We start from the raw sequence: 25904 nt of genomic DNA on the forward strand, positions 1-25904 counted from the left end.
TCTGCTTCACTGACTATACTAAAGCCTTTCACTGTGTGGGATCCAAACAAACTGTGGAAAATTCTTCAAGAGATGGGAATACCAGACCACATTACCTGCCTCCTGAGAAACCTGTATGCAGGTCAAGAAGCAACACTTAGAACCAGACACAGAAAAATTGACTGGTTCCAAATTGGGAAAGGAGTACGTCAAGGCTGTATGTTGTCACTCTGCTTATTTAACTTATGTGCAGGGTATAACATGTAAAATGCCAGGCTAGATGAAGCTCAAGCTGGATTCAAGATTGCCAGGAGAAATATCAATAACCTCAGATATGCAGATGACGCCACTCTAATGGCAGAAAGTGAAGAGGAACTAAAGAGCCTCCTGATGAAGGTGAAAGAAGAGAGTGAAAAAGTTGGCTTAAAACTCAACACTCAAAAAGCTAAGATCATGGCATCTGGTCCCATCACTTTGTGGCAATAGATGGGGAAAAATGGAAACAATGACAGACTTCATTTTCTTCGGCTCCAAAATCACTGCAGATGGTGACTGCAGCCATGAAATTAGAGGACGTTTGTCCCTTGGAAGAAAAGCTATGACAAACCTAGACAGCATATTAAAAAGCAGAGATATCACTTTGCCAACAAAGGTCCGTATAGTCAAAGCCATGGTTTTTCCAGTAGTTATGTATGCATGTGAGAGTTGGACCATAAAGAAGGCTGAGTACTGAAGAATTGATGCTTTTGAACTGTGGTGTTGGAGAAGACTCTTGAGAGTTCCTTGGACTGCAAGGAGATCACACCAGTTAATCTTAAAGGAAATCAGTCTTGAATATTCGTTGGAAGGACTGATGCTGGTGCTGAAGCTCCAATACTTTGGCCACCTGATGTGAAGAGCTGGCTCACTGGAAAAGACACTGATGCTGGAAAAGATTGAAGGCAGGAGGAGAAGGGAACAACAGAGGATGAGATGGTTGGATGGCATCAAGGATTCCATGGACATGAGTTTGAGCAAACTCGAGGAGATGGTGAAGGACAGGAAAGCCTGGCGTGCTGTATGCAGTCCATGGGGTTGCAAAGAGTCAGACATGACTGAGCGACTGATCAACAACAACAGCAATTGTCATTTTTGCTTTTTGGCTTGTTTCATACAAACCTTTAAAGGAAAAAGCCTTTCAAGACCAACATAAAAGAGATGAAGATGATGGCTAATAAGCATGTGAAAAGGAGCTCAACCTCAGTAGTCATTAGGAAATGTACAATAAGGCTGACATAAGATACCCCTTCACAGCTCTAGAATGACTATAATAAAAAAGAAAGACAATAACAAGTGTTGGTAAGGATGTGAAGAACTTGGAACCTTTATATGTTGCTCCTGGGATTGTAAAGTGGTACCACCACTTGGAAAACAGCTTGGTAATTTCTTAAAAAGTTACACATAAACTTACCACCTGACCAGCAACTCCTCTCATAGGTATCTACGGAAGAGGAATGAAAACAAATGCCCACATAAAGACTTGTTAGTGTTCATAACATTATTCCTAATAAATCCAAAGGGAAAACAATCCAAAGATCTGTCAACTGGTGATGAATATAATGGAATACTATTCAGCCATAAAAAGAGTGAAACACTGATGTCCATTACAACATGGATGAACTTCCAAAACATTGTGCTAAATGAAAGAAAACAGAGGCAACAGACTGCATACTATAAACTCTACTTATAAGAGATGTTCCCCAAAGGCGTATTTATAAACACAGAAAACAGATCAGTGGCGGCCTTGGTGTTGGGCTTCTTACAGCAGGCAGGTAGCTAGGTGTGAGCAGAGAAATGGGGGAAGGGACTGGGTGGCAGGAAATCACAGCTTGTAAACAGCAGGGGTCCAGGGGCAGACAAAGAAAAGCAGAAACCTCCAGACTGACAGGAAAACACACCGGATGTTGGATGATAAGTGCCATGGAAACATACAAAGAAAGGTGAGGGAAGGTGGCAATCTCCTGCATAGGAATGTAACCTGTTGCTCATTATGATCTCATTACAGTAAAATTAGGCTTGCAGATAAGAAGCACCCATCACGCACTGACACTGCGGTGCTGCTGCTTCTTCTTCTTTTTTTTAAAATTTTAGGTATTTATGTATTTTGGCTGTGCCGGGTCTTTGCTGCTGTGCAGGCTTTTCTCTAGCTGCAGCAAGCAGGGGCTCCCCTCTAGTTGTGGTAGGCTTCTCACTGTGGCGCCTCCTCTTGTCGTGCTCTAGGGTACGCAGGCTTCAGTAATTGTGGTGCATGGCTTGTGGCTTGCGCAGTCTTCCCAGACCAGAGATCTAACCTGTGTCTCCTGCACTGCCAGGAGGATTCTTCACCACTGAGCCACCAGGGAAGCCCAACGCTTCTATAAAGACAAAAATCCCTCCTCCCTTTGGGAAGATGGAGCTGGGATGAAAATCAGGGAATATGACAGTGTGATCCCCAAACTCCTCCTTCTCCAGTGAAATATCCCGTCCCTTCATTTGTACGCCCCTCAAAACTGGCTTGCCACAGAAACCCAGGACAGCAACTCCTCACCCGTCTGCCTCCTTTCCATCTGAGAGCATCAGTTCAGTTCAGTTCAGTCGCTCAGTCGTGTCCAACTCTTTGCGACCCCATGAATCGCAGCACGCCAGGCCTCCCTGTCCATCACCAACTCCTGGAGTTTATCCAAACTCATGTCCATTGAGTCGGTGATGCATCCAATCATTTCATTCTCTGTCGTCCCCTTCTCCTCCTGCTCTCAATCTCTCCCAGCATCAGGGTCTTTTCCAATGAGTCAGCTCTTCGCATGAGGTGGCCAAGTATTGGAGTTTCAGCTTCAACATCAGTCCTTCCAATGAACACCCAGGACTGATCTCCTTTAGGACGGACAGGTTGGATATCCTTGCAGTCCAAGGGACTCTCAAGAGTCTTCTCCAACACCACAGTTCAAAAGCATCCATTCTTTGGCGCTCAGCTTTCTTCACAGTCCAACTCTCACATCCACACATGACCACTGGAAAAACCATAGCCTTGACTAGACCGACCTTTGTTGACAAGGTAATATCTCTGCTTTTCAATATGCTGTCTAGGTTGGTCATAACTTTCCTTCCAAGGAGTAAGCATCTTTTAATTTCATGGCTGCAGTCACCATCTGCAATGATTTTGGAGCCCAGAAAAATAAAGTCAGCCACTGTTTCCCCATCTATTTGCCATGAAATGTCTGAGAGCATATTCCAGTTTAAATAAATTCTCACTTTACATTCTTAATCTCCCTGCTACCACTCTGAATTCTTTCTCAAGATGAAGCAAAAACCTTCAATTCATTGAGAACAAGGGTGTTGTGTCGGTTGAGTATACACAGGTTTGAGGGAAGTTTTGGGGATGATGGACATGGGCTAAAACTAGATTGTGATGATTGTTGCACAACGTTATAAATTTACTAAAAAAAGTACTGACTAGTATACTGAATGAAAAACACAAATAGAGAAGGGGTGCCGGGTTTGAGCCATTTTGGGGATAATAATTTAACACCAGTGACATTTGGAACCTAACAGAAAATATTGGCACAACAAAAGAATTTGTAAAATCTCTTCCCTTTTCCAAATAACCAAATTTGTCCTTACTATAGTCTCATCTTGACTATGCTTCTGTCAATGGTAAAGTTTAAAATGGTCATATATTTGAAAGGCACAAAATAAAATGAAACTGAATCACCACTGCTTATCACTAAAGAGGGTGAACACAGAAGTGGACCTTGTGTTCGGTTTTTACGTTAACATGCTGCTACCTAGTGATCATTTATAAAACAGCAGGACTTGGTTTGTTTAGTTTCCTTGGGTTTGTTGAGCTGCATCTGTGTAACACAATATCTGAATGCTCGGCTATGTATAGGTTAAATGTCTGAATGCATCACTGAACAATTTATGCTTCCTAAAAATACTGTGGTGGCAAGAACTGGGATAGGAGTCCCTCCAAAGTGACTTCCAGTTCCTGGTCTGTCTGATGTCAGCTTTGTGATTTTGAGCCAGGAAAAGATTAATCTTTTGGTCCCAAAGTTCAGGCGGGGCTCTGTAAGAAAGTGGCTAATAGCTCTCTAAACTTTGGTGTTCCATTCTTTAAAATGGGGATAAAGGAATACCTGCTCCCAGGGTAGCTGTGTGAATTAAAATCACTTATAAGTGCTATCTGTAAAAGCACTTATTCTCAAGGCTTTCCTGGTGGTTCAATGGTTAAGAATTCATCTTGTAATGCAGGGGACACAGGTTCTACGCTTGCTCTCAGAAGATGCCTCATACACGGAGCAACTAAACCCATGTGTCACAGCTACTGACCCTATCTATGCCTTAGAGCTCAGGAACCACAGCTACTGAGCCTGTGCTCCATAACATGAGAAGCCACTGCAATGGGGAGCCTGCGCACTGCAACTCGAGAGTAACCCCTGCTTGCTGCAGCTAGAGAAAGCCCACATGAAGCAACAAAGACCTAGCACAGCCAAAAATAAATAAATAAATTTTTTTTTTTAAAGCACATACCTCAAAATATACTGCCGAAGTAGGCTACATAGGGACAAAAAATCCTTTACCTACTCTTTAAAATTAGTTACCCCTCCCACCCCACCCCAAAGCAATGAGCAAAAACCTAGAGGGATATAAAATCACAATAAACTTAGATTATCAGCTAATTGGAGAGGCATATTTGGACAACTTAATGTTTAAAACAGTGAAAAGGTGAAAAAGAGGAATGAGTTTTTCTATTCTTTCCTGAGAACAAAGAAGACAGAGAGAACAGTGAGCAGGCTTGATCATTCCTAGTTTTCACTATAACCATTCCTAATTATTGTCTATAACTTAAGTTTGCTTTTCTGCCCTCTAGCGCTGCACGAGCTACATTCTGCACCTACTTCTTTTAACTCTATGCTAATTACATCCTATATCTGGTGCTCACGTTTACAGCACTCTCTTGGAGATCATCCCTTGTAGTTTTTCTCTTTTTGCATTACATTAATAGAAAGAAGGCCACAGTACAATACACAGAAGACGATGGACCCAATTACCAGGCTACCTGACGCCAGCCTGTGACCATTTTTTTGAAACAATGCAAAAGGAAGAATGAGAGATTCTTACATCTTTGGTCATCACCAACCTCTGATTGCGAGCCTTCATCCATATAATCCCTCAGATTTCTCATGGAGTGGGGGCTTGAGTCTGCTTTGTCTCCCCTCCACATGCTGAGGATTAAAGCCACCTTTCTATTTCCTCCAAAGTCTCTCTCCATACTTTTTATTTGGCTTCGGTGGGCAGAGAAAGCCAAGATTTTGGGAGGCATCAGTTGCATAGAACGTGAATTTTACAAATAACTTAAAACAGAATTGCTGATTATTTCCATCACTCACTCAATGGACAGGAGTTAGAGCAAACTCCAGGAGATAGTGAAGGACAGGGGAGTCTGGTGTGCTGCAGTTCATGGGGTCACAAAGAGTCATATATGACTTAGTGACTGAAAAACCAGACAGCGACAAGAAAGTCAAGGGGTGACTTCCAGCTGATACCCTCACCACCAGTATCTTATAGATGCCTTTCATGTTTAATATATGCCACACAGCACAATGCTGACTAGATAATATCCAACTGCTTTATTTCCCAGGAATTAAAATGTGTGTTTGTACCACTCTGGATTTTATTCCACAGGTCAGAGAACCAGTCTGCTTAAGGATTAATACTATCTAAAACTAAAGAGCCTTTAGGATGCTGAAACATTTAGGTGATTGAGCCGAGATTTTCTTTTCCTTGCAGATGTTTTGGTATTGCCTATACACTGTTTTTAACAGCTTTACTGAAGAACAGACACCATAGAATTCACCTATTTACAATGCATAGTTCCCCGAGTCTTAGGAAATGTATATAGTTGTGCAGCCATTACCACAACCGAGTTTTAGAACAATTCCGTCACATACTTTATGTCTGACCACCTCCATGCACAAATAATTTATTGGCTCATTAACCTGTGGATTTAAACCACTGAGCTTTAGGACCTAGCCTACACATTCATTTTTGAATACATCAAGTTTAAAAGCAAAACAAACTCAAAGTCTCAACTTTACTCAAAATAAGGGTCCATAAAGCACATTGTGTCCAAAGGGCTCTCCAAGAGTCTATAGGCTAATTAAGGATATAAACAATATACACATACTAATGTATATATTTTGAAAAGTGTATATTGTATAATTCTCTATGTGTGTTAGTCAGTGGTGTCCGACTCTTTGCACCCCCATGGACTGTGACCAAATTTATGGGAGAAATAATCCCCCATTCTGTGATTTGGCTGTGCACCCTTTCATGGGGTTTGACCTGAGACACTAGCTTGAATACTTGAAAAAGGAAGAGGTCCCTCCTTAACGGGACATTTAAGATGCCCTGATTTTGTCTTGTTTCAAAAAGGCATTTTTAAAGAAATAATTAGATTATCATGCCCCTTGTCCTGCAAATCCAATGTTCATGGTCTACTTTTCCTAATATAGCATTTATTTTATTTTTTTAGTTTTTTATTTTTTAAATTTTAAAATCTTTAATTCTTACATGCATTCCCAAACATGAACCCCCCTCAAAGTGTAGCATTTATTAAATATATGAATAGAAGTCTCTCAATGCAAGAATTACAACCTGGGTATAATGAAACTGTCTCTCTTTGTTTTTTTACTCCTTTCCTATTTCTACATTTATGTATAGGTGTTTCAGAAGGGATAATTATGTATAAACTTACTCTACTTTGCTTTGACACATCTTTAATCCTAAGAGTTTACTGGGATGTCCACTCATCATGCCATTCAAATGCTATTACCTTGTTATTTAAGTGTTCAGTATGTGCTAGATCAGTCTCCTCCAAATACTGAACACGTTCTTTGTGGTTAGAACAGCCGTTTTAAACTTTATATGTGAATAAATGGATTGTATATTTCCTAAGCACCTAGTCCACATTGGGTATACAAAAAGCTATTTATTAAGAACTTGTTTAATTCTTAATAAACAAGAAGAACTGTTTGTTCTCAGGTTTGTCTCCCGTCCTCTGGCTCCCTACGACATTTACATTCACCATATAGCTCAGATTTCCCAGAACTTGCAGATTCTCCTGTCCTACCGTCTCTGTAAATACAGTTACACACGCCACACCATATGTCTGTACATATGGTCCTCAATAGTTGTACGATTAAGCCGTCTCTCTTGCCATGTCTGATTCCTATTCCTCCTCCCTTTTTGTTGACTAAGAGATCCGATTACGATTTCAAATAGTCCCCTTTCTTTTAATTACACCCTCGATTTTTAATATTACAAACGCATACTAATAGAAAAAGTCTGACAATACAAAATGTACAGTATAAAACTCCCTTTCACCAAAGGCGGTCTATTGCTCCTGTTGTTTCCACTCTGACGTTTCTAACTCAGGTCTCCTACACTGAGTGCCTGGAGAACACACAGTAGACACAGGAGGCAGTTTTCTGAGCACCGTCGGCCAACTGCCCACTCACTAATTCTCTAACCTGGGGGGACTCAATCAAACTTTTGAATCTCGGGGTCTTTAAAATGCTGCGCCATCCCACCAGGTTGTCAAGACAGACGTGTAGGGGTAAGGACTGTGTCGTGGGTTCTAGAGAAGTCTTTAGGCCCGCTCTACAACAGACATGTCAGTTCACCGCTTAGCTCTAAACGACGCCCCAACGGCCCTCACTCGCACCCCGCCTCGCCTCCACATGCAAATCCAGTGCCTCTTCCCGAGGCGGCGGCTTCTCTGGGACTCCCCTCCCTAGCGTTCGAGCGCGGAGGCGGAGCGCCCACCAGCGCTAGGACCCGGCTGGCATCCCTAAGACCGCGAAGCTCTAGGAGCTCTCGGCCTCGGGAAGAAGAGAGTCTTTGTAGAGCTCCTCTCTGCAGTCTCTAATGCCTGCTTCCTCTAGGGATGCCTCGAGGTCTTAAATGCGTGCAAGGTAGAGTCGACCAGTTCCTTCCTCGCAAAGCTTCCCTCCTCCGGAAAGCCCCTGCTGCTACTGCTGCTGCTGAGTCGCTTCAGTCATATCCGAATCTGTGCGACCCCATAGATGGCAGCCCACCAGGCTCCCCCGTCCCTGGAATTCTCCAGGCAAGAACGCTGGAGTGGGTTGCCGTTTCCTTCTCCAATGTATGAAAGTGAAAAGTGAAAGTGAAGTCGCTCAGTCGTGTCCAACTCGTAGCGACCCCTTGGACTGCAGCCTACTAGGCTCCTCCGCCCATGGGATTTTCCAGGCAAGAGTACTGCAGTGGGTTGCCATTGCCTTCCCCGCCGGAAAGCCCCGCCAGCCTCCAAAACTCACTCCAGCTTCAGCCACGCCCCACCGACCGGCCAAAGACCAGGTTTCCCCCGCCCCATTTTTGATTTCGGCGCGCGGCGAATCTCAGGGCGGCAGTGTTTGGTTGGAGGTGAGCACATTTCCCGTTTGATTGGCTGATAGTAGTTAGGGTGGGTGTGGCTAAAGCCGCGGCGGTGAATTATGGGGGATTAAGAGTGGAGGAGGCGGGTGATGATTGGTTTCCGAATGAGGAGGGCGGAGAAAAAGGCGGAAGCAGGCGTTGGGAGAGGCGGTGCCTTCGGAGAAGAGGAAAGCTGGAGCGAGATGGAAGTAGTTAGGTGTCCTGAGCACGGTAGGAGGTCAGGGTCCGAGGGTCCAAGGGGTCTGCCAGCCTAGCGTGGTGTAATCGTTGTCGACCTTCTCTCCTTAGGGACTTTATGTCTTCTGAAGACCGGCGTCCGAGAAGGCCCGAATAAAGGAAAGAGCTTCTACGTGTGCCGGGCGGACACATGCAACTTTGTGCGGGCCACCGAGTAGGTCTCCGAGCTAGGCACAATTCCCTAGGTCTGCGCGTGGCCACTCAGGAGGAGTCGCCGGCTCCCCGCTGCCCAAAAGGACTAGGAGAGATGGGACTCCTGGTCTGCAGAGCCAGGGCCCTTGAAGTAGTTGGTAATCCCCGGCATGTTAGGGACATGCTCCGCTACTGCTTGCTGTGTGACCCATGGCTGTTTACTTTCCGTCTCTGGGCCGCCAGGGCTCTCATTTATAATCTGGAGGATTGGCTTCATCTGGATCCTTCTGGACCTTTTCAGTTCTGGGTTCACTGGCCTGGCCTTGACAGTCCCTTTTCCTGTTGGGACATTACTCCCATCCCGTTTATAATTGAGAACGTGCAGACATAGCAGAAAATAATTGGCTCCAGCTTTACACTAGTCTTAGGCCGAATTGGTTTCCAAATGTTTGAGGTTAAAACACCCTGGTAGTCAGATTAACGGGACCCTTTAAAAACGGGATTCTCTGCATTTAAGTGGTGAGTTTGATACTCGAAAAAAACAAATTAGGGATTAAAGCTGAAAAGACATAAGTAATCTGATTCAGCACTCTCGTTTTTACAAAATTAAAAGCTGAGACCGAGAAATAATAAGCATCGTCTTTGAAGTGAGAAAATACTGTTCTCATAAGTGTTGTTAGTATTTCATAGTACCTGGTGTCCACAGTTTCTGTGTGAAATTTTAAACTATCACAATTATGCATTTTTTCCTGCTTTCTACTGAACTTGGTTTTAGAAAAGGCATTTTCTACATGTGTAAGACACTATGGATATCAATAGAAAAAAAATTTTTTTCAACACATATATTAGCTTCTCATGTTTTCCCCGAATGATTTAGATGACTTGTGTTTTTTTACACTTCCACTTTAAGTGGAAGATTTTTATCTTTTTTCAGATTTAGAAAATAAATTTTTTAGAGGAAGTATTTTCTTAGCCTTCTTTTGAGTTTTTTCATTTGAAAGAAATTACTGGGATCCATTTAAATTAAATACAAAGTGACTGTATTTAAATTAGTGTTAAATCTTAAGATAGAAGGAACCAAACAAATTACTCAAGCTATAAACATCATTATGTCAGGGTTTACTGTTTCATTTCTAATATGTATATGGAGCTGCTTAGGTTCAATACCTAGCTCAAGTTGCATGAGACACGAAAGCACATTCGGATTTGTAGAAATTAAATATTAATGGAAGCATGAGATTTGGCTTTAAATAAAAAGGAAAATGCCCTTATGTAAAGTACCATTTATAAGAACATATTGCTATACAAACTAGTGTAATAATATTTGACTCAAAGGTGGTTATTTGATAATTTGACCCATTTGGGATATGTCTGGAAACCAGATTATAAGCAAAAAGAAGGGAAATGCCACAGGTCATATGACAGTACTTTAGACTTTTGCTCTCAAATATTATATTCTTTCCTACTAAGAAGTTGGAAGGAGGAGTTAAACCTAGGCCAATCAAGCATGAAGTGTAATTAGCAGAATGTGTCGCCAGAGTTCTCTTGTTGATAGTGACAGCTATCAGGTTATTAGAGGGAAAAGGATGATAGGAGAACCTGGGAAAATTCACAGCTTGGAGGAATCACAGTATAGTGGTACGTAGCACAATATCATTTTAAACTTGAGTCCTCAGGAAAAAGATAAGTATGTTTATTGTCATACTTTATTTGAGGGCATGAGAAAAGAAGGAAAGATGGGCCCTTTCCCCAGAGGAATGCACATGGACAAGAAAGTGTGTGGGATTTACAAACCCAGTAGAGATTATACATGGGCCCTTATATTTAAAACACATATTTTAGATTTCATTTTAGGATATTGACCTCTATGCCTCCTAAAACACAAATTTCCTTTTTTTTTTTTTTCCCTTCTAGCATTCCTGTTTCTCACTGTTTATTGCATGAGGACTTTGTGGTAGAGCTTCAGGGTCTGTCTCTATCACAGGGCAAGAGAGAATACAGGTAAGTGTCCAAAAGGAACAGCTAAGTGTATTTGTTTTTGTTTTCCTTTGCCTGAAAGGGTTATGGTCAGGTGTTTTCCTAGGATTGACTAGTCTCTAAAAGTCAGTAAAAAACAAATGGTGTTTCTGTATGTACAGAATATCTTCTGGACTGTCACTTCCTAACTTCTGAGCTATTTGTTGATGTGAGAAGCCTGACCTCTATTCTGGATAAACTGCTTCACCTCCCTCTGTGTCCAGCTTTCAAGTAGCCAATAACATCAGCTCACCAACAGTCCATTAATTTGCACTTGCTTGTCAACTTTCTCATTCTGGTAGTAGAACGAAAGTGAAAGTTAGTTGCTCAGTCGTGTCCGACTCTTTGCAACCCCTTGGACTGTAGCTCACCAGGCTCCTCTGTCCATGGGATTCTGCAGGCAAGAGTACTGGAGTGGGTTTCCATTCACTTCTCCTGATCTCTAGCTCTCCAGGGGATCTTCCCCACCCAGGGATTGAACCCGGGTCTCTCGCATTCCAGGCAGAATCTTAACCATATGTATGAGCCACGAGGTAATGTATAAAAATGTCTGATGTATGTTAAGCACTCAATAAATGCTAGTTTCCTTTTCTATGGGGACTCAGAAGAAGGGCAGGGAAGTCTGCATAGGTGGCAGATGATATTTGTCATGAGTATTGAAAAGTAAGTAGGAATTCCCTAGGGGCAAAAAAGAGGTTGTATATAACAGACCAGTCAGTATCCTGCATTAGTATATGGAGCGTGAAGTAATTGCAAACATTTGGTTCAATGGTTTTTTGTTTGTTGTTTAGTCACTAAGTCATGTCCAACTCTTTTTCGACCCCATGGACTGTTGGCCGCCAGGCTCCTCTGTCCATGGGATTTCCCAGGCAAGAATACTGGAGTGGATCTTCTTGACCCAGGGATCAAACCCATGTCCCTGGCATTGGCAGGCAGATTCTTTACCACTGAGCCATCAGGGAAACTCTGTTCAGTGGTCGTTTAGCATATATTTAAGTGGAGAATTCAGAGGATAAGATTGGCCAGAAAGGCAGGGGCCATATGTAGTGGTCTTTATATGACATTTGTATGTAATGGTCTTTATATGACAGTTTGAAGTTTATATATTCTAGATTGATTCCCCCCCCACACCAAATATAGGCACTCAAGTACCATCTTCACAATTTTATATAACTGAAAACTGCCTGTACTACTATATTTCTTTACTGAGTTATGCATGCAGTTAAGATGCACAGTTCTTAAGTGTTCAACTAGTTCAGTTTTGTTTATTTTCTGATTGAGTTTTAAGAAAGGTATATACCCATCCTTAAAATCAAGATCCCAGTCAAAATATAGAATATTTATTTCCATTTTCCCATTAAGTTCCATTGGATCCCATCTAGATAATCCCCCCATCTATCATAGCTGATCACTGTTTTGATTCATACTGCATGTATTCTTGGAATCTGGCTTCTTTTATGTAACAGTATCTATAGAGATTTGTCCATGTAGTTGTATCTATCAGTAATTCATTCTTTATTATTGTCCAGAATACCATTTTGAATACCATTTATGAAAGCCATTTTGTTTCATGTAGTTTTTTGCTATTTCTGTATATCTTCTTTGATGAAGTATCTGTTTAAAATTTTGCCCATTTTTTTAAATGGAAATTTTTGTTGAGATAATTATAGATTCATAGGCAGCTTAAGAAATAGTACAAGGAGATCATCTGCAGACTTTACCTAATGGTAGGTATACATTTCAGTTCAGTTCAGTTCAGTTCAGTTTAGTCGCTCAGTCGAGTCTGACTCTTTGCGACCCCATGAATTGCAGCATGCCAGGCCTCCCTGTCCATCACCAACTCCCAGAGTTCACTCAGACTCATCCATTGAGTCAGTGATACCATCCAGCCATCTCATCCTCTGTCGTCCCCTTCTCATTCTGCCCCCAATCCCTCCCAGCATCAGGGTCTTTTCCAGTGAGTCAACTCTTCGCATGAGGTGGCCAAAGTACTGGAGTTTCAGCTTCAGCATCATTCCTTCCAAAGAAATCCCAGGGCTGATCTCCTTCAGAATGGACTGGTTGGATCTCCTTGCAGTCCAAGGGACTCTCAAGAGTCTTCTCCAACACCACAGTTCAAAAGCATCAGTTGTTCGGCGCTGATTCAGTTCTGTGCAAGTTTATCATGTGCGCATGCATGCGTGCTTAGTTGCTCCGTCATCTCTGACACTTTGGGACCTCATGGACTGTAACCTGCCAAGTTCCTCTGTCTGTGGGAGTCTCCAGGCAAGAATACTTGAGTGGGTTGCCATTCCCTTCTCTAGGGATCTTCCCACCCCAGGGACTGAACCTAGATCTGCATTGCAGGCAGATTCTTTACCAACTGAGCCACCTTTTGTGTATTTACCACAACAGTCAAGATATTGGGCAGTTCCTTTACCAGAGGATCCTTCTTGTTGCACTGTTGTAACTATCCCCACCTTCCTCTTATTTCCCTCTGTACACTCCTGGCAACCATGAACCTGATCTCTAGCTCTAAAATGTTGTCATTTCAAAGTGTTACATACATGGAATCATACAGTGTAACTTTGGGGGATTTTTTTCTATCTTTAAAATTGTATTATCTTTTGTTATTGAGTTGGAAGGGTTCCTATGTATTCTCTGCACAGGTCCTTTGGCATATATATATATATATATATATATATATAGTGTATATTTCCTCCCAGTCTGTGGCTTTGGTTTTCTTGACTGTCTTTTGACGAGTAGAAACTTCATTTTATGAAATCCAATCTATAATTTTTTTATGATTTGTGCTGTTTGTCTTCTGTGGGAAATCTTTGCCTAACTCAAGATCATAAAGTTCTTCAGTGGTTTCTTTCAGAAGTTTTATAGTTGTTTTCTTTATTTTTTTTATGACTTTTTGGTTTAGTCTACGCCTTTTGTTGTTGTTCAGTTGCTCAGTCTTGTCCAGCTCTGCAAGCCCATGGACTGCTGCACGCCAGGCTTTTCTCTCTTTCACTATCTCTCTGTGCCCTACCTCAGATTAAACTTGGCATACCTTATGAAATAGAAGGTCATTTATTTTTTCATGTAGTATTGAATGAATGCCATCCAGTTGTTTCAGCACCAGTTTTTGAATGTTTCCCATGGAAACACTTGGCACCTTTGTGAAAAATTGGTTGACCACCATGTGTGGATCTATTTCTGGACTCGCTAATTTCTTCCATTGATCTTTTCGCCTATCCTGACATGATCAGATAAGATCCTGTGAGTCTTCCAACTTTCCTCTTCAAGATTTGCTATTCTGGGTCCTTTACATTTCCATATAAAATGTAGAATCACCATTTACAGTTTCCTCAGAAAGCTCAGTTGGGATTCTATTGAATCTGTATAGATCAGTGTAGGGAGAACTGATATTAATCTTGATCTTCCAGTCCATGAGCATGGTATATTTACTTATGACGTTTAAAATTTCTTTTAGCATTGTGGAATAGTTCTGATTATAGAGTGCTATATACCCTTTTGGTTGAATTTAGTCCTCAGTGTTTATGTTTCTTGACAATCTTATTATGAATGGAATTTTTAAAAAATCATTTATTTACTAATTTTTCCCTGTGCTGGGTCTTTGTTGCTTTGCACAGGCTTTCTCTAGTGTGGTGAGTGAGGGCCACTCTTGGTTGCAGTGCCAGGCTTCTCATTGCTGCAGCTTCGCTTGTTGCGGAGCACAGGCTCTAGGCTCTCAGGCTTTAGTAGTTGTAGCATGTGGGCTAAGTAGTTGCAGCCTGTGGGCTCTAGAGCACCAGCCCAGTAGTTGGGGCTCACCAGCTTAGTTGCTCCGCACATGTGCAATCTTCCTGGACCAGGGATCCGAGCTGTGTCCCCTGCATTGGCAGGCAGATTCTTATCCACTGCACCACCAGAGAAGTCTTTATAAGTGGAATTTTTAAAAATTTCACTTTTCTATTGTTTCCTGCTAGTACAGTGGGGCCAGGAAGCCTTTAGTGCCTGAATTTAAAGCAATCTCCTTTACATACTACTGGGGGCCTTGGATCATACAGAAATACTGTTCTATGTGGTAGGAAGATGCTGAGGAATTTTTTATTCAATTTGCATCAAAAAAAGAACTATGGAAGTTAGATTAGGAAGTGATGGCAGTGGAGGCAAGGAACCCACTGAACTATTTGGGGCTATAGAGTGCCTACTACATGGCATGTTCATGACCTCTTCATAGAATCTACTGTGATAGGTTTCAGTATCCCTGTGTTACAGACAGATGAGAAAACATTTAGAGAGGTTAGAAAAGGAATTTGAGGTCCCAGCATTATAATGTGGCATGGCTTTGATTTGAGCCTTGTTGTTGTTGTTATTTAGGCACTAAGTTGTGTCTGATTGTTTTGTGACCCCGTGGAATGTAGCCCACCAGGCTTCCCTGTCTATGGGAATTCCCAGGCAAGAACACTGGAGTGGGTTTCTAGTTCCTTCTCCAGGGGACCTTCCCAACCCAGGGATTGAACCTGTGTCTCCTGCATTGGCAGGCAGATTCTGTGCCACTGAGCCACCAGGGAAGCCCCTGGGATTTGAGCCTAGATCTAACCAACTTCAGGCACACCCACTTTCTCTAAGTGAAAGATGAATTTGGACTGAAGCCCTGGCATTAGAGTTGGGTTTGCTTAGACCAGTGGATCAGACAGTAAAGAATCTGCCTGCAGTGCAGGAGACCTGGGTTTGATCCCTGGATTAGGAAGATCTCCTAGAGAAGAGAATGGCTACCCACTCAAGTATTCTTGCCTAGAGAATTCCATGAACAGAGGAGTCTGGCAGGCTACAGTCCATGGGGTGGAGAAGACTCAGACATGACTCAGGGACTAATACACACACACACACACACACACACACACTGGAGGACACTTGCTGAAAGAGAATTGATACAACATGTTTCCTGGTGGTTAAGCATGTTCTTTCCTCCATTTAATCAGCTGGGATAGTGGTCATGGTAGCACTGGATTCCCTGGGCTGTGAGGGTCAGTGCAGTCATGCCTGTGATCACTTCCTTTGGTGTTTAGCACATGGTCAGCGCTCAGGAAATGGTTTCCTGGTTGGGTGAGTTTACCATTAAGCAAAATAAGGAAGGAAAGTTAACATCAGTAAAGGATGGCTAACACATACAGCTTTGGACTCAATGTGTCTTGTACACGTGAAGCAGGCTGGAAAAGTGAGTGGGCACCTCCAAAGAGAGGGCTAGGCTGAGGATAGAATCTTGAAAACTTGTCTCTATTACCCTTTACACAAGGTAGACGAGGCTGAGGTGCTCATTATTTTAAAAATAGAAAAAGAATTCTTGAGTGCATTTCTTTTAGCTCAAGTCTAGAACACTTATTAAGAGGAACTTAGTAAAGCTTTGAAAAGATTGTTTTAGCACAAATAAAATACAGTTCTACAGCACACAACAAATTAACAACAAAGCAAAAAAACAAAAAACAAACAGCAAAAAATCCAACAGGTATACCCTGATAAGTGGTATAGGCTGAAAACGTAAAAAAGAAATAGCTAATGTATCTATGGATGATGACTTCCTTAGTAGACAGTAAAGCATTTAGCCAGAATCCCTGCACTCTGGAGAAAGACATCAGGTAGCATAAGCTTTTCTGCCCCAGATTTGGGTTTTCTTTTCAAGAACTTAAAGGGCTTTATATCCTTGAATTAGTACTGTTATGTTTAATGCTTAACCTAGCTAGGAGACAGTTGTAGCAGATTAGTGGAGGGGAGGTGTGAACCAAAGTGACACTAAGGTGCCCATTTTTCTTATGTTGGCATGAAGGTACTTTTTTGTGTAGTTCTGTTACTAAACACCAGATGGTACCACTCACCAGCATTTGACTGGCCCTTCAGCCATGACCCTGTTGTTGGGCATTAAAGAAAACTGTGATTGTTGCTCAGTAAAACCAGAGAGAAGAGCTCCTGCCTTGACAGGAACAGTGTGGCACATGTTGATATAGATGTTGGACATGGTCATCAAGCTCCTGAGTTCTGTTCTCTCCTCTCTTCCCTCTCTCTCTCTGTCTTTTAGCTTTTATTCTCAAGGATCAAAATAGATGGTAATATTCTTCATCTATAGATTGGTAAAACAGGTTTTAGTTCTTTAAATAACTGGTGGTACTGGGATGTTTAAAATACTTTTATGTTTTTACTTTTTTTTTAAGAGGTTGTTTTTTTTTTTTTTTTTTGCATCACTGGGTCTTCATTGCTGTGCGCAGGCTTTCTCCATTGTGGAGAGCAGGGCCTATTCTTCGTTGCAGTATTCAGGCTTCTCACTGCAGTGACTTCTCACGTTGTTGAGCAAAGGCTCTAGGCATGCGGGCTTCAGTAGTTGTAGCAAATAGGCTCAGTAGTTGTGGCTCACCTACTTGGTTGCTCCAAGGCATGTGGAATTTTCCCAGACCAGGGATCGAACCCGTGACCCCTGCATTGGTAGGCAGATTCCTATCTACTGTACCACCAGAGAGGTCCCCCAAATGCTTCATTTTTAATAGCATATGAATCTGTGCACATCTAGGACACCCCTTTTGTGGTCGGTTGATTACTGGGTAAAATTGGCGTGCAGATTACCTAACCCAATGATGATGAGCTAGGCTGATGACAGAGAGGCACTGACATGAGCCAGACACATGCAGAAGGACCTCGGGCTCCAGCAGCCCATAAAGAAGCCCACTCAGCAAAGCCAGTGCTAGATGTGTGGAGTATCATGCACTGTGCTGTACCGCAGGAGTAATCCTTGTATGGGAACATTATTATGTGTGTGTGCTCTCTCACTCAGTTGTGTCTGACTGTTTGCAGCCCCAGGGACTGTAGCCGCCCCCCCACTCTTCTGTCCGTGGGATTTTCCAGGCAAGAATACTGGAGTGGGTTGCTCTTTCCTTCTCCGGGGGATTTTCCTGACCCAGGGACTGAATCAGCATCTCCTGCATCTCCTGCCTTGGCAGGCCCACTGGGACACCTGGGAAGCCCATGGAGAGGATATTAGCCTTTTATAATGTGTACAGCAATTCCTTTCCCCAGGTTGTCCTTTGTCTTGTAATTTTGCCTATGGTATTTTTACTATATGGACATTTAATACCTCTATGTAGTCAAATTACTAAATCCTTTATCTCTGAGCTGCAGGATTTTGTCATTCCCTTTTTACGTTAGGATTGCCAAAATATTCATCTCCGTTTTTTTGTTCCTAGAACATTTACATTTTTATTCTATTCATTTTTGTTCCATCTTGAATTTTTGTGTAAAAGGTGAGGTAGAAATCCAGCTTTATATTTTTCCATTGCTGCATGTGGAAGGGAACCCGTATTTCTAAGGGCCCTAAGACACGATTGGGCTAAGAGTTAGACACAGGAAGGTTGGTGAGCAGTCTGATCTGCATGCTCTGCTCTGCTAAGTCACTTCAGTCGTGTCCAACTCTGTGCAACCCCACAGACGGCAGCCCACCAGGCTGCCCTGTCCCTGGGATTCTTCAGGCAAGAACACTGGAGTGGGTTGCCATTTCCTTCTCCAATGCATGAAAGTGAAAAGTGAAAGTGAAGTCGCTCAGTCGTGTCCAACTCTTCGCGACCCCATGGACCGCAGCCTACCAGGCTCCTCTGTCCATGGGATTTTCCAGGCAAGAGTATTGGAGTGGGGTGCCATCGCCTTCTCCGCTGATCTGCATGTTAGAGTGCTAAATTGTATGTGTTCGAGTGCCAGATGTTTCTCTGACTGTAAAACCAATGGTAAGAGATTAAGGCTGATGAAGGTTACTGAGAAAGTGGAGGAATTGAGACTTGAACTTGGTCTTGAATGACCCCTAGCTGGTTTCTTCATTTTTCTTGTTCATAACCTATGCCTTGGAAAATAATTAACGAATATACTGTAGAAATTACACTCTTTTTCATAGTGGACTCAGTGTTTGCTTTCTCTATGATAATATATTCCCACCGCTTTCTCTATTGATTTATAATTTAATAAACATGACAAACTTTTATCCTAAAAACAGAGAAGCTCTTCTAGATTGTTTTTAATAAAAATGTAAGCAGAAATATTTTTTGCAGTGTGCCTAGCACATAGCTGATGCTCATTGTGTGTTGTTTACTTCCCTCTTTCTCCAAATCTTGCCCTTCTCCTGAAAGTCTATGAAGTTTGGGCTTTAAAATACATGCTGTTTATAAAATATTCTTTCAGTTAAGGTTTCAAGTACTTGATACATTTTCAGCAGCAAGAATTTGTTCTTGACCTGTTTTTATAAGTCGTAGTACTCCCTAATAGTAGCCTTTGAGTTTTTTGCAATCAAGGCATTTCAGGAATTTTCAGAACTATATGCTCAGAACTAAATTTTCTTATTGCAGTAAGAAAAAATTAAAGAGACCAACACAGGTTTTTTTTAATTGTGAACTTGAATGAGAAAATTATGAGTTTGTGTGATAGGAGCTGGTCCTTTCTTCTTTTTTATTTTTTAAAAATAATTTTATTTATTTTTTTGGGTTGCATTGGACCCTTTGTTGTCTGCGTGGGCTTTCTCTAGTTGTGGAGAGTGGGGGCTACTCTCTCGAGGCTGTGTGTGGGCTGCTTTTGTTGTGGAGCACAGAATCTAGGTGCACAGATGGCAGTGGTTGCAGGGTGCAGGCTCAGTAGTTGTGGCTTGTGGGCCCTAGAGCATGCAGGCTCAGTGGTTGTGGTGCACGGGCCTAATTGCTCTGTGCCATGTGGAACCTTCCCAGACCAGGGATCAAACCCACGTCCCGGCATTGGCAGGTGGATTCTTATCTGTGCCACTAGGAAAGTCCGTGTCTTCTTTTTCACTCTTATGGAACGCTTGTCCATTTGGAGCTTGTTATCTTTGCTTTTACACCCAAGTGAAGTAATGGCATCGAGGGGTTGTGATCTGCTCAGGATTCATTTTGAGTTAGGACTCAGACTGTTGTGATTTGTGTCGTATTTGTTATTTCGTTGCTAAGTTGTATTTGACTCTGCGACCATGGATTGTAGCCCCCCAGGCTCCTCTGTCCCTGGGATTTCTCAGGCAAGAATACTGAGATGCCATTTCCTTCTCCAGGGAATCTTCCCAACACAGGGATCGAACCCACGTCTCCTGCATTGGCAGTCGGATTCTTTGCCGCTGAGCCAACAATGAAGCCCTTGTGTTGTGTATCACAGTACTAATTTAAGAAGCTAGAAAAAGGACAAGAAATTAAACAGAAAGAAAACGAAAGCAGGAGTTAATGCAGATAAAATTGAACTTAATGAGGTAGAAAGGAAAAAAAAAGTGAGCTAATAAATAAAATCTAGAAGCTAACTGATGAAGAAAAACAGTGAAGGCTCTAATATACAGTGTGAAATATAGAGAGTTGCCCAATGGATATATTAAAACACATGTTAAATGGCATATGCAAAAGGTTATTCATTGTGATATTGCTATTAATAGTAAAGGATTGGAAATAACCAGAGGGGTCTGGTTAAATAAATAATGGAACATCCTTATAGTGGAAAACTGCTGCTGTGTAAAAAACTGCAGTTGTAGAAAATATGTACATATAAGGAAGTCCTTTATGTATATGTTTTTCTCCAAGACATGTTGTTAAGTTTTTTTAAAAACGGCAAGCACGATATTTAGTAGTATGTATACTATGTTCCCTGGGCTTCCCTGGTAGCTCAACTGGTAAAGAATCCGCCTGCAATGCAGGAGACTCTGGTTTGATTCCTGGGTCTGGAAGAGCCCCTGGAGAAGGGATAAGCTACCCACTCAAGTATTCTTGGGCTTCCCTGGTGGCTCAAACAGTTAAGAATCCACTTCAATGAGGGAGACCTGGGTTTGATCCCTGGGTTGGGAAGATCCTCTGGAGGAGGGCATGGCAACCCACTCCAATATTCTTGCCTGGAGAATCCCCATGGACAGAGGAGCCTGGCAGGCTATAGCCCATGGGGTCGCAAAGAGTCGGACACAACTGGGCGACTAAGCACAGCACAGCATACTATGCTACCCACTTGAGTAAATAAGGAAGAAATAAATAAAATACATTGACCTAAATATTCATTAAAGCTATCTCTGGAAAGGCAAACCAAAAACTAAGAGAAATGGTTACGTGGGAGGGATGTGAACTGAACAGATGGAGCGGAGGTGCTTTTCGCTGTCGTTTTATACTTTTTGATTGAGCATTTTACCTATTTAAACAATTAAATGGAATACATATGTCAAAGGCTCTTATTTAACTGATTAAATGTTTTTGAGGAGTTATTTGGGGTAAGGAAGAATTCAGTTGGTTCTGTTAATTTCAACAATACTTAACTATTATGTACAAACAGCGAGGCTTAAGAATAAAGAGAGAGTTATCGCCTTCTAGTTGCTGACAGGCAGATATAAGCATAATATAACCATATACAACAAAAATACAGAAGCAGTACAGTGCATGAACAGGGCAGAGAGCATGCAAAGGCGGTATGTCTTGAACTGGGTGTGGCAGGACCTGTAGGATTGACAGCTGGTGATGGGGTAATGGTGGGCAAATAGGGGTAAGGAGGATATTCTTTGGATGGAGAGTGGTACACGTGCAAAGTCCAGTGGGATGGAGAGGGTGTGGCTTAGTTTGAGCTCGGGACAGCACAGCCATTTTTGCATAGCTGGAATATAGGTAGTGTTTGTGTGAGCAGCGATTGCCTTGCCCTGGGATGTAGGCCTGTAGTCAGTCTTTTTTTTTTCTTAATGAAAGATTGGAAACATATACAAAAGTAGGCAGGATAGAATTACTGCATGTGAGTTTCAACAGTCACACTCATGGCGAATCTTGTTGCATCTATATCCTTGCACCCTACCTACCAGCTCCTCCATGTTTGGATACAAATCCCACATAATGTCATTTCTTCTGTAAATATTTCAGTGCATAGCTGTAAAAAAATATGGACTGTTTTTTTTAACCAATTGGAGTACAGATTTCCAGAAGATTCATAAATACTATAAATAGTTTATTTTTGGTAGTTTTTGCTCGTTTGCTTAAGTCAGGATTTGAATAAGGTCTACAGGTTGCAGGTAATTGATTTTCTCTTTACGTCTCTTAAATAGGTCCCCCCAGTCTTTTTCTTCTCCCTTGTGATTTACTTATTGAAGGAATCAGGTTGTTTGTTCTATAGCACTTCCCACTGTGAAGAGTTTGCAGATTGCATCCCCTGGTCTAGTTTTACGTGTTCATCTGTTTGCATTTCCTGTAAACTGTTAATTGGACCCAGGGGTTTGACCAGATTCAGGTTCGTTTTTGTCTTAGTTTTCTTTTCTTGGCCACGCCACTATAAGTTTTGTGGGGTCTTAGTTCCCAGACCAGGGATGGAGCCCAGGCCCCCTGCAGAGGAGGTGCAGTCTTAGCCATTGGATAACTGGGGAAATCTTTGATTGGCTTATTTTTTTGGTTTTACTTTATAGGAAGTATTGTGGCTTCTCATTAGGGACACATAATGTCTGGTTATCTCCTTTTTTCTGATTTTAGCAGCCCTTGTGGATCAGTGTTCCCATGTCAGTCATTCTGTAGAGTTAAAAGAATTAATCTATGACTACTCTCTGGTTACTATGACATCTGTACTCTTTCACTTCTCAGGTCTTGTAAATATCCTATGAGGTAAAGAATGTTTATTTTTTTTATTTTTTTAAAATTTATTTATTTATTTTTTTTTTAGTTTTTTATTTTTTAAATTTTAATATCTTTAATTCTTACATGCGTTCCCAAACATGAACCCCCCCCCCCACCTCCCTCCCCATAACATCTCTCTGGGTCATCCCCATGCACCAGCCCCAAGCATGCTGCATCCTGCGTCAGACATAGACTGGCGATTCATTTCTTACATGATAGTATACATGTTAGAATGTCATTCTCCCAAATCATCCCACCCTCTCCCTCTCCCTCTGAGTCCAAATTTTTAAATTAAAATTTTTAAATGGAGTACATGTTAAGAGTAATTGGTTTCAAGTGACCTTTCAAAGCTGTTATCAAATAAAAGGGTTTCTTGAATTAAAAACAAGTTCATCTTTTATTTTAATGGATTTTCACAAACTCGGTTATTTGTGTTTTATACTTTATCAGGTTGCTCTTCCGATGTGTTAAAAGTAAAGCAGAGGGGAAACAGTGGTGTGGAAATATCCCATGGCAGGTAGGAATTATTCGTCTGTTTTCAGATCTGACTGTGTAAAGATGTTTAACCTGTGGGATCATCTGAAAAGACCCTAAAGTCCATTATAAACTGATTGGTCTTCATTGAACTTTCTCCGAAAGAGTTCTTTTCTTTCAGCAAGGTAGACCCTGTTGGGACTCTTAATTCAAAGGACTATTTGGATCTTTTTTTTTTTTTTTAAATTTTTAATATTATATTGGAGTATGGCCAGTTAACAAACAATGTTGTGATAGTTTCAGGTGAACAGTGAAGGAGCTCAGTCATACATAAATATCTATCCATTCTATAGTTAGTAATAGTAGTGTTAGTCACTCGGTTTTGTCCGATTCTTTTTGACCCCATGAACTATGTATAGCCTGCCAGGCTCCTCTGTCCACGGAATTTTCCAGGCAAAAATACTGGAGTGGATAGTCATTCCCTTCTCCAGGGAATCTTCCCCACCCAGGAGTCGAACCCAGGTCTCCTGCCTTACAGGCAGATTCTTTACCATCTGAACCACCAGGGAAGCCCATTCTATAGTTAGCATTCGCCTATTTAGGGAAAAAATTTAAATTTACTTGACTAACCTCAGGAATTTTTTTTTTAATATTTATTTATTTGGCTACTCTTATTTTATCTGTAGCATGCAGGATCTTTAGTTGTGACATGTGGATCTAGTTCGCTGACCAGGGATCAAACCCAGACCCCCTGCATTAGCCCCCAGACCGCCAGGGAAGTCCCAGCATGTTTTTATAGACTGTTATCTACTTGATGTTTATATAAACTGGGTGTAATTCATAAGCTTCTGGAATGTGAGAACTAGGAGAGACCCTGCAGATGTCTACTACATGAGGAACTAGACTGAGGGAGGTCTTGAGACTTGTAGAGGGATAGCTTGGACTTAAGGTTCTAGATTTGAAACCATCCTAAAGCCAAAATCAGAGCTGTTTAGGTTTGGGGAAAAGTTCATCTTGAGAGAGTCATTTTCATGAAAAATACACATTGTGGCTATTGCTATTATTAAAACAGTTTGACCTGCACACTGCTTTTCCTTGGGACCTGTAAAAGCAGTGATCACGGACAGAGAAAGAACCAAGCATTGAAAGTACTGTTAGGAAATGAATACTGTGTGAGTTTGGCAGTCCGTTCTAGAGCAGGAAATGATCCCAGGAACGTTTAGGAAAACTGGACTGCTTTTACTGCTTTTACTTTTCCCATTTCCTCGGAAGAAAGGCCTTCTAGGTGTGAAGGTTGCATTCATATTTTATATTAAGATTAGATTATTTCCTTTGTCTTTTAGGATCCTAATTCTAAAGAACATTCTGGAACCAGTAAGTCTCAGCTTGCCTCTGAGCCATCTCATTATCCTTCCAGCCAGCTGAGAAATCCGTTCAAGGTACTTGATAAGAATCAAGAACCATCCGTCTGGAAACAGTTCATCAAAGGTGAAGATGAGGAAAAGACAGCTGATAAGAAGCAAAGAGAAAAGGGAGATCCATGCCTGGATCAAAAGAAGGAACAGAAGCCGGAATCTAAGTGCTGGGCGGAGAAAGAGCTCTCATCTGGCCTGGGAGCAAAGAAAAAACAATCTGCAGTTCAAGATAGACAGCAAAGAGAGAAGACAGTGTTTCAGTGCGAAGCAAAGGAGATAGAAGGGATGCACAAAAGAAACCTTTTAGAGATGAAAGCCAAACAGGTCTGTGGAAATGGGCTCAGAGAACCATCTGCATTTCAGGTGAAGTCAGATAGTGAGAGTCATTCTGTCCAAAAAGAATCAGAACCTCCGACAGTAAAGGAAACTAAGCCTTTGCCTCGAATTGTTCACAGTCAGCACTCAATAAGCCAGCCCCTGAAAGGGGAGCACCTCACCAAGGAGCACCCTAAGAGCTGGGAGGCTAGAGAAACAAAGACAGGGAATGACCCAAGCACACAGACCCTCCAAAAGAGTCTGCTCCAGGGCCATTTTCAGGCTCAGTTGGGGACCCGGGACACGCCTGCTCCAGAGGAACCAGCTGCTCAGCCTGCGCCACTGGCCACAGGGCGCCCGGCAGGAGAGAGGCGAGAGGCTGACACAGGCAGTGGTGGCAGTGAGGACGATGACGTTGTTTTTGTTTCGTTTAAGCCGGGGAGCCCCTTACTCTTTGACTTGCCTCCAGACACACAGGAGAAGAAGGACCTTAAGCTCCCTGGTCAGAGCGTGCAAAGAAAAGTTTCTTCTGCCTCGAGTGTTTCCAAGAAGGGAGAACCTTCAGACCTGACAGCCCAACGTGTGTTCCTTACAACACAACTGAGACACAAGAAGGTAACTGCCACCTGTGTTTGTTTATGAGGTCGGAGCATTGCCTGCTGTGGGCAGGTCAGGTGCGCCACGACCGCATATTAATGTGTGAAATATATTAATGTAAGGAAGGTCTCACAGGTGGATGTTTAGTTTCTGCCTTTTGCTATGGTTGTATGTTCAGGATTGGTAAATCAGCTGGGTTTAGAAAGAAGAAAGGTTCTGGTTTTCACACACATAGCTAAAAGACTAGTGCTACAGTTTTAGCTTTCTAGGCTGTTTTAATCTGAAAGTACCTCTGACCTCTCGAGAGGAGCGAGTGACCCATTTTATAGGATCTGTTTTACAGAACACACTGGCATCGGTGAACATCCAGGCTCTTCCAGACAAGGGTCAGAAGTTGTTCAAGCAAATTCAGGAGCTGGAGGAAGCGCTCAGTGCCCTGGCCCTCTCCCCAGAGCAAGGTAAAAGGGGTTCTGCCCCTGAACCCGGGGTTTGCGTGAACTTCAGGAGACATTCGAGAGCCATTTCGATAAAGAAGAGGTTGGGGGACTTCCTTGGCTGTCCAGTGGTTAGGACTTCACCTTCCAATGCAGGGGGTGCAGGTTCTGTCCCTGATTGGGGAGCTGAGATCCCAGATGCCATGTGGCCCCACACC

At 42.2% G+C, this 25904-nt stretch overlaps 1 protein-coding gene across 1 annotated transcript in view; it reads left to right on the top strand.

Annotated features, from left to right (window-relative positions):
* The first annotated feature begins 8609 nt into the window (after window positions 1-8609).
* TTF2 (transcription termination factor 2) overlaps window positions 8610-25904 on the top strand; it is a 50653-nt gene continuing 33358 nt past the window's right edge. Inside the window, exons 1-6 of the mRNA XM_004002377.5 lie at window positions 8610-8661; window positions 8740-8842; window positions 10735-10821; window positions 22902-22968; window positions 24269-25270; window positions 25596-25710. Coding sequence (XP_004002426.5) covers window positions 8634-8661; window positions 8740-8842; window positions 10735-10821; window positions 22902-22968; window positions 24269-25270; window positions 25596-25710 — 1402 coding nt within the window. The 5' untranslated portion in view covers window positions 8610-8633. The remainder of the gene's footprint in view (window positions 8662-8739; window positions 8843-10734; window positions 10822-22901; window positions 22969-24268; window positions 25271-25595; window positions 25711-25904) is intronic.

This window comes from Ovis aries, chromosome 1, assembly GCF_016772045.2.
Source record: "Ovis aries strain OAR_USU_Benz2616 breed Rambouillet chromosome 1, ARS-UI_Ramb_v3.0, whole genome shotgun sequence".
Classification (NCBI taxonomy): domain Eukaryota; kingdom Metazoa; phylum Chordata; class Mammalia; order Artiodactyla; family Bovidae; genus Ovis; species Ovis aries.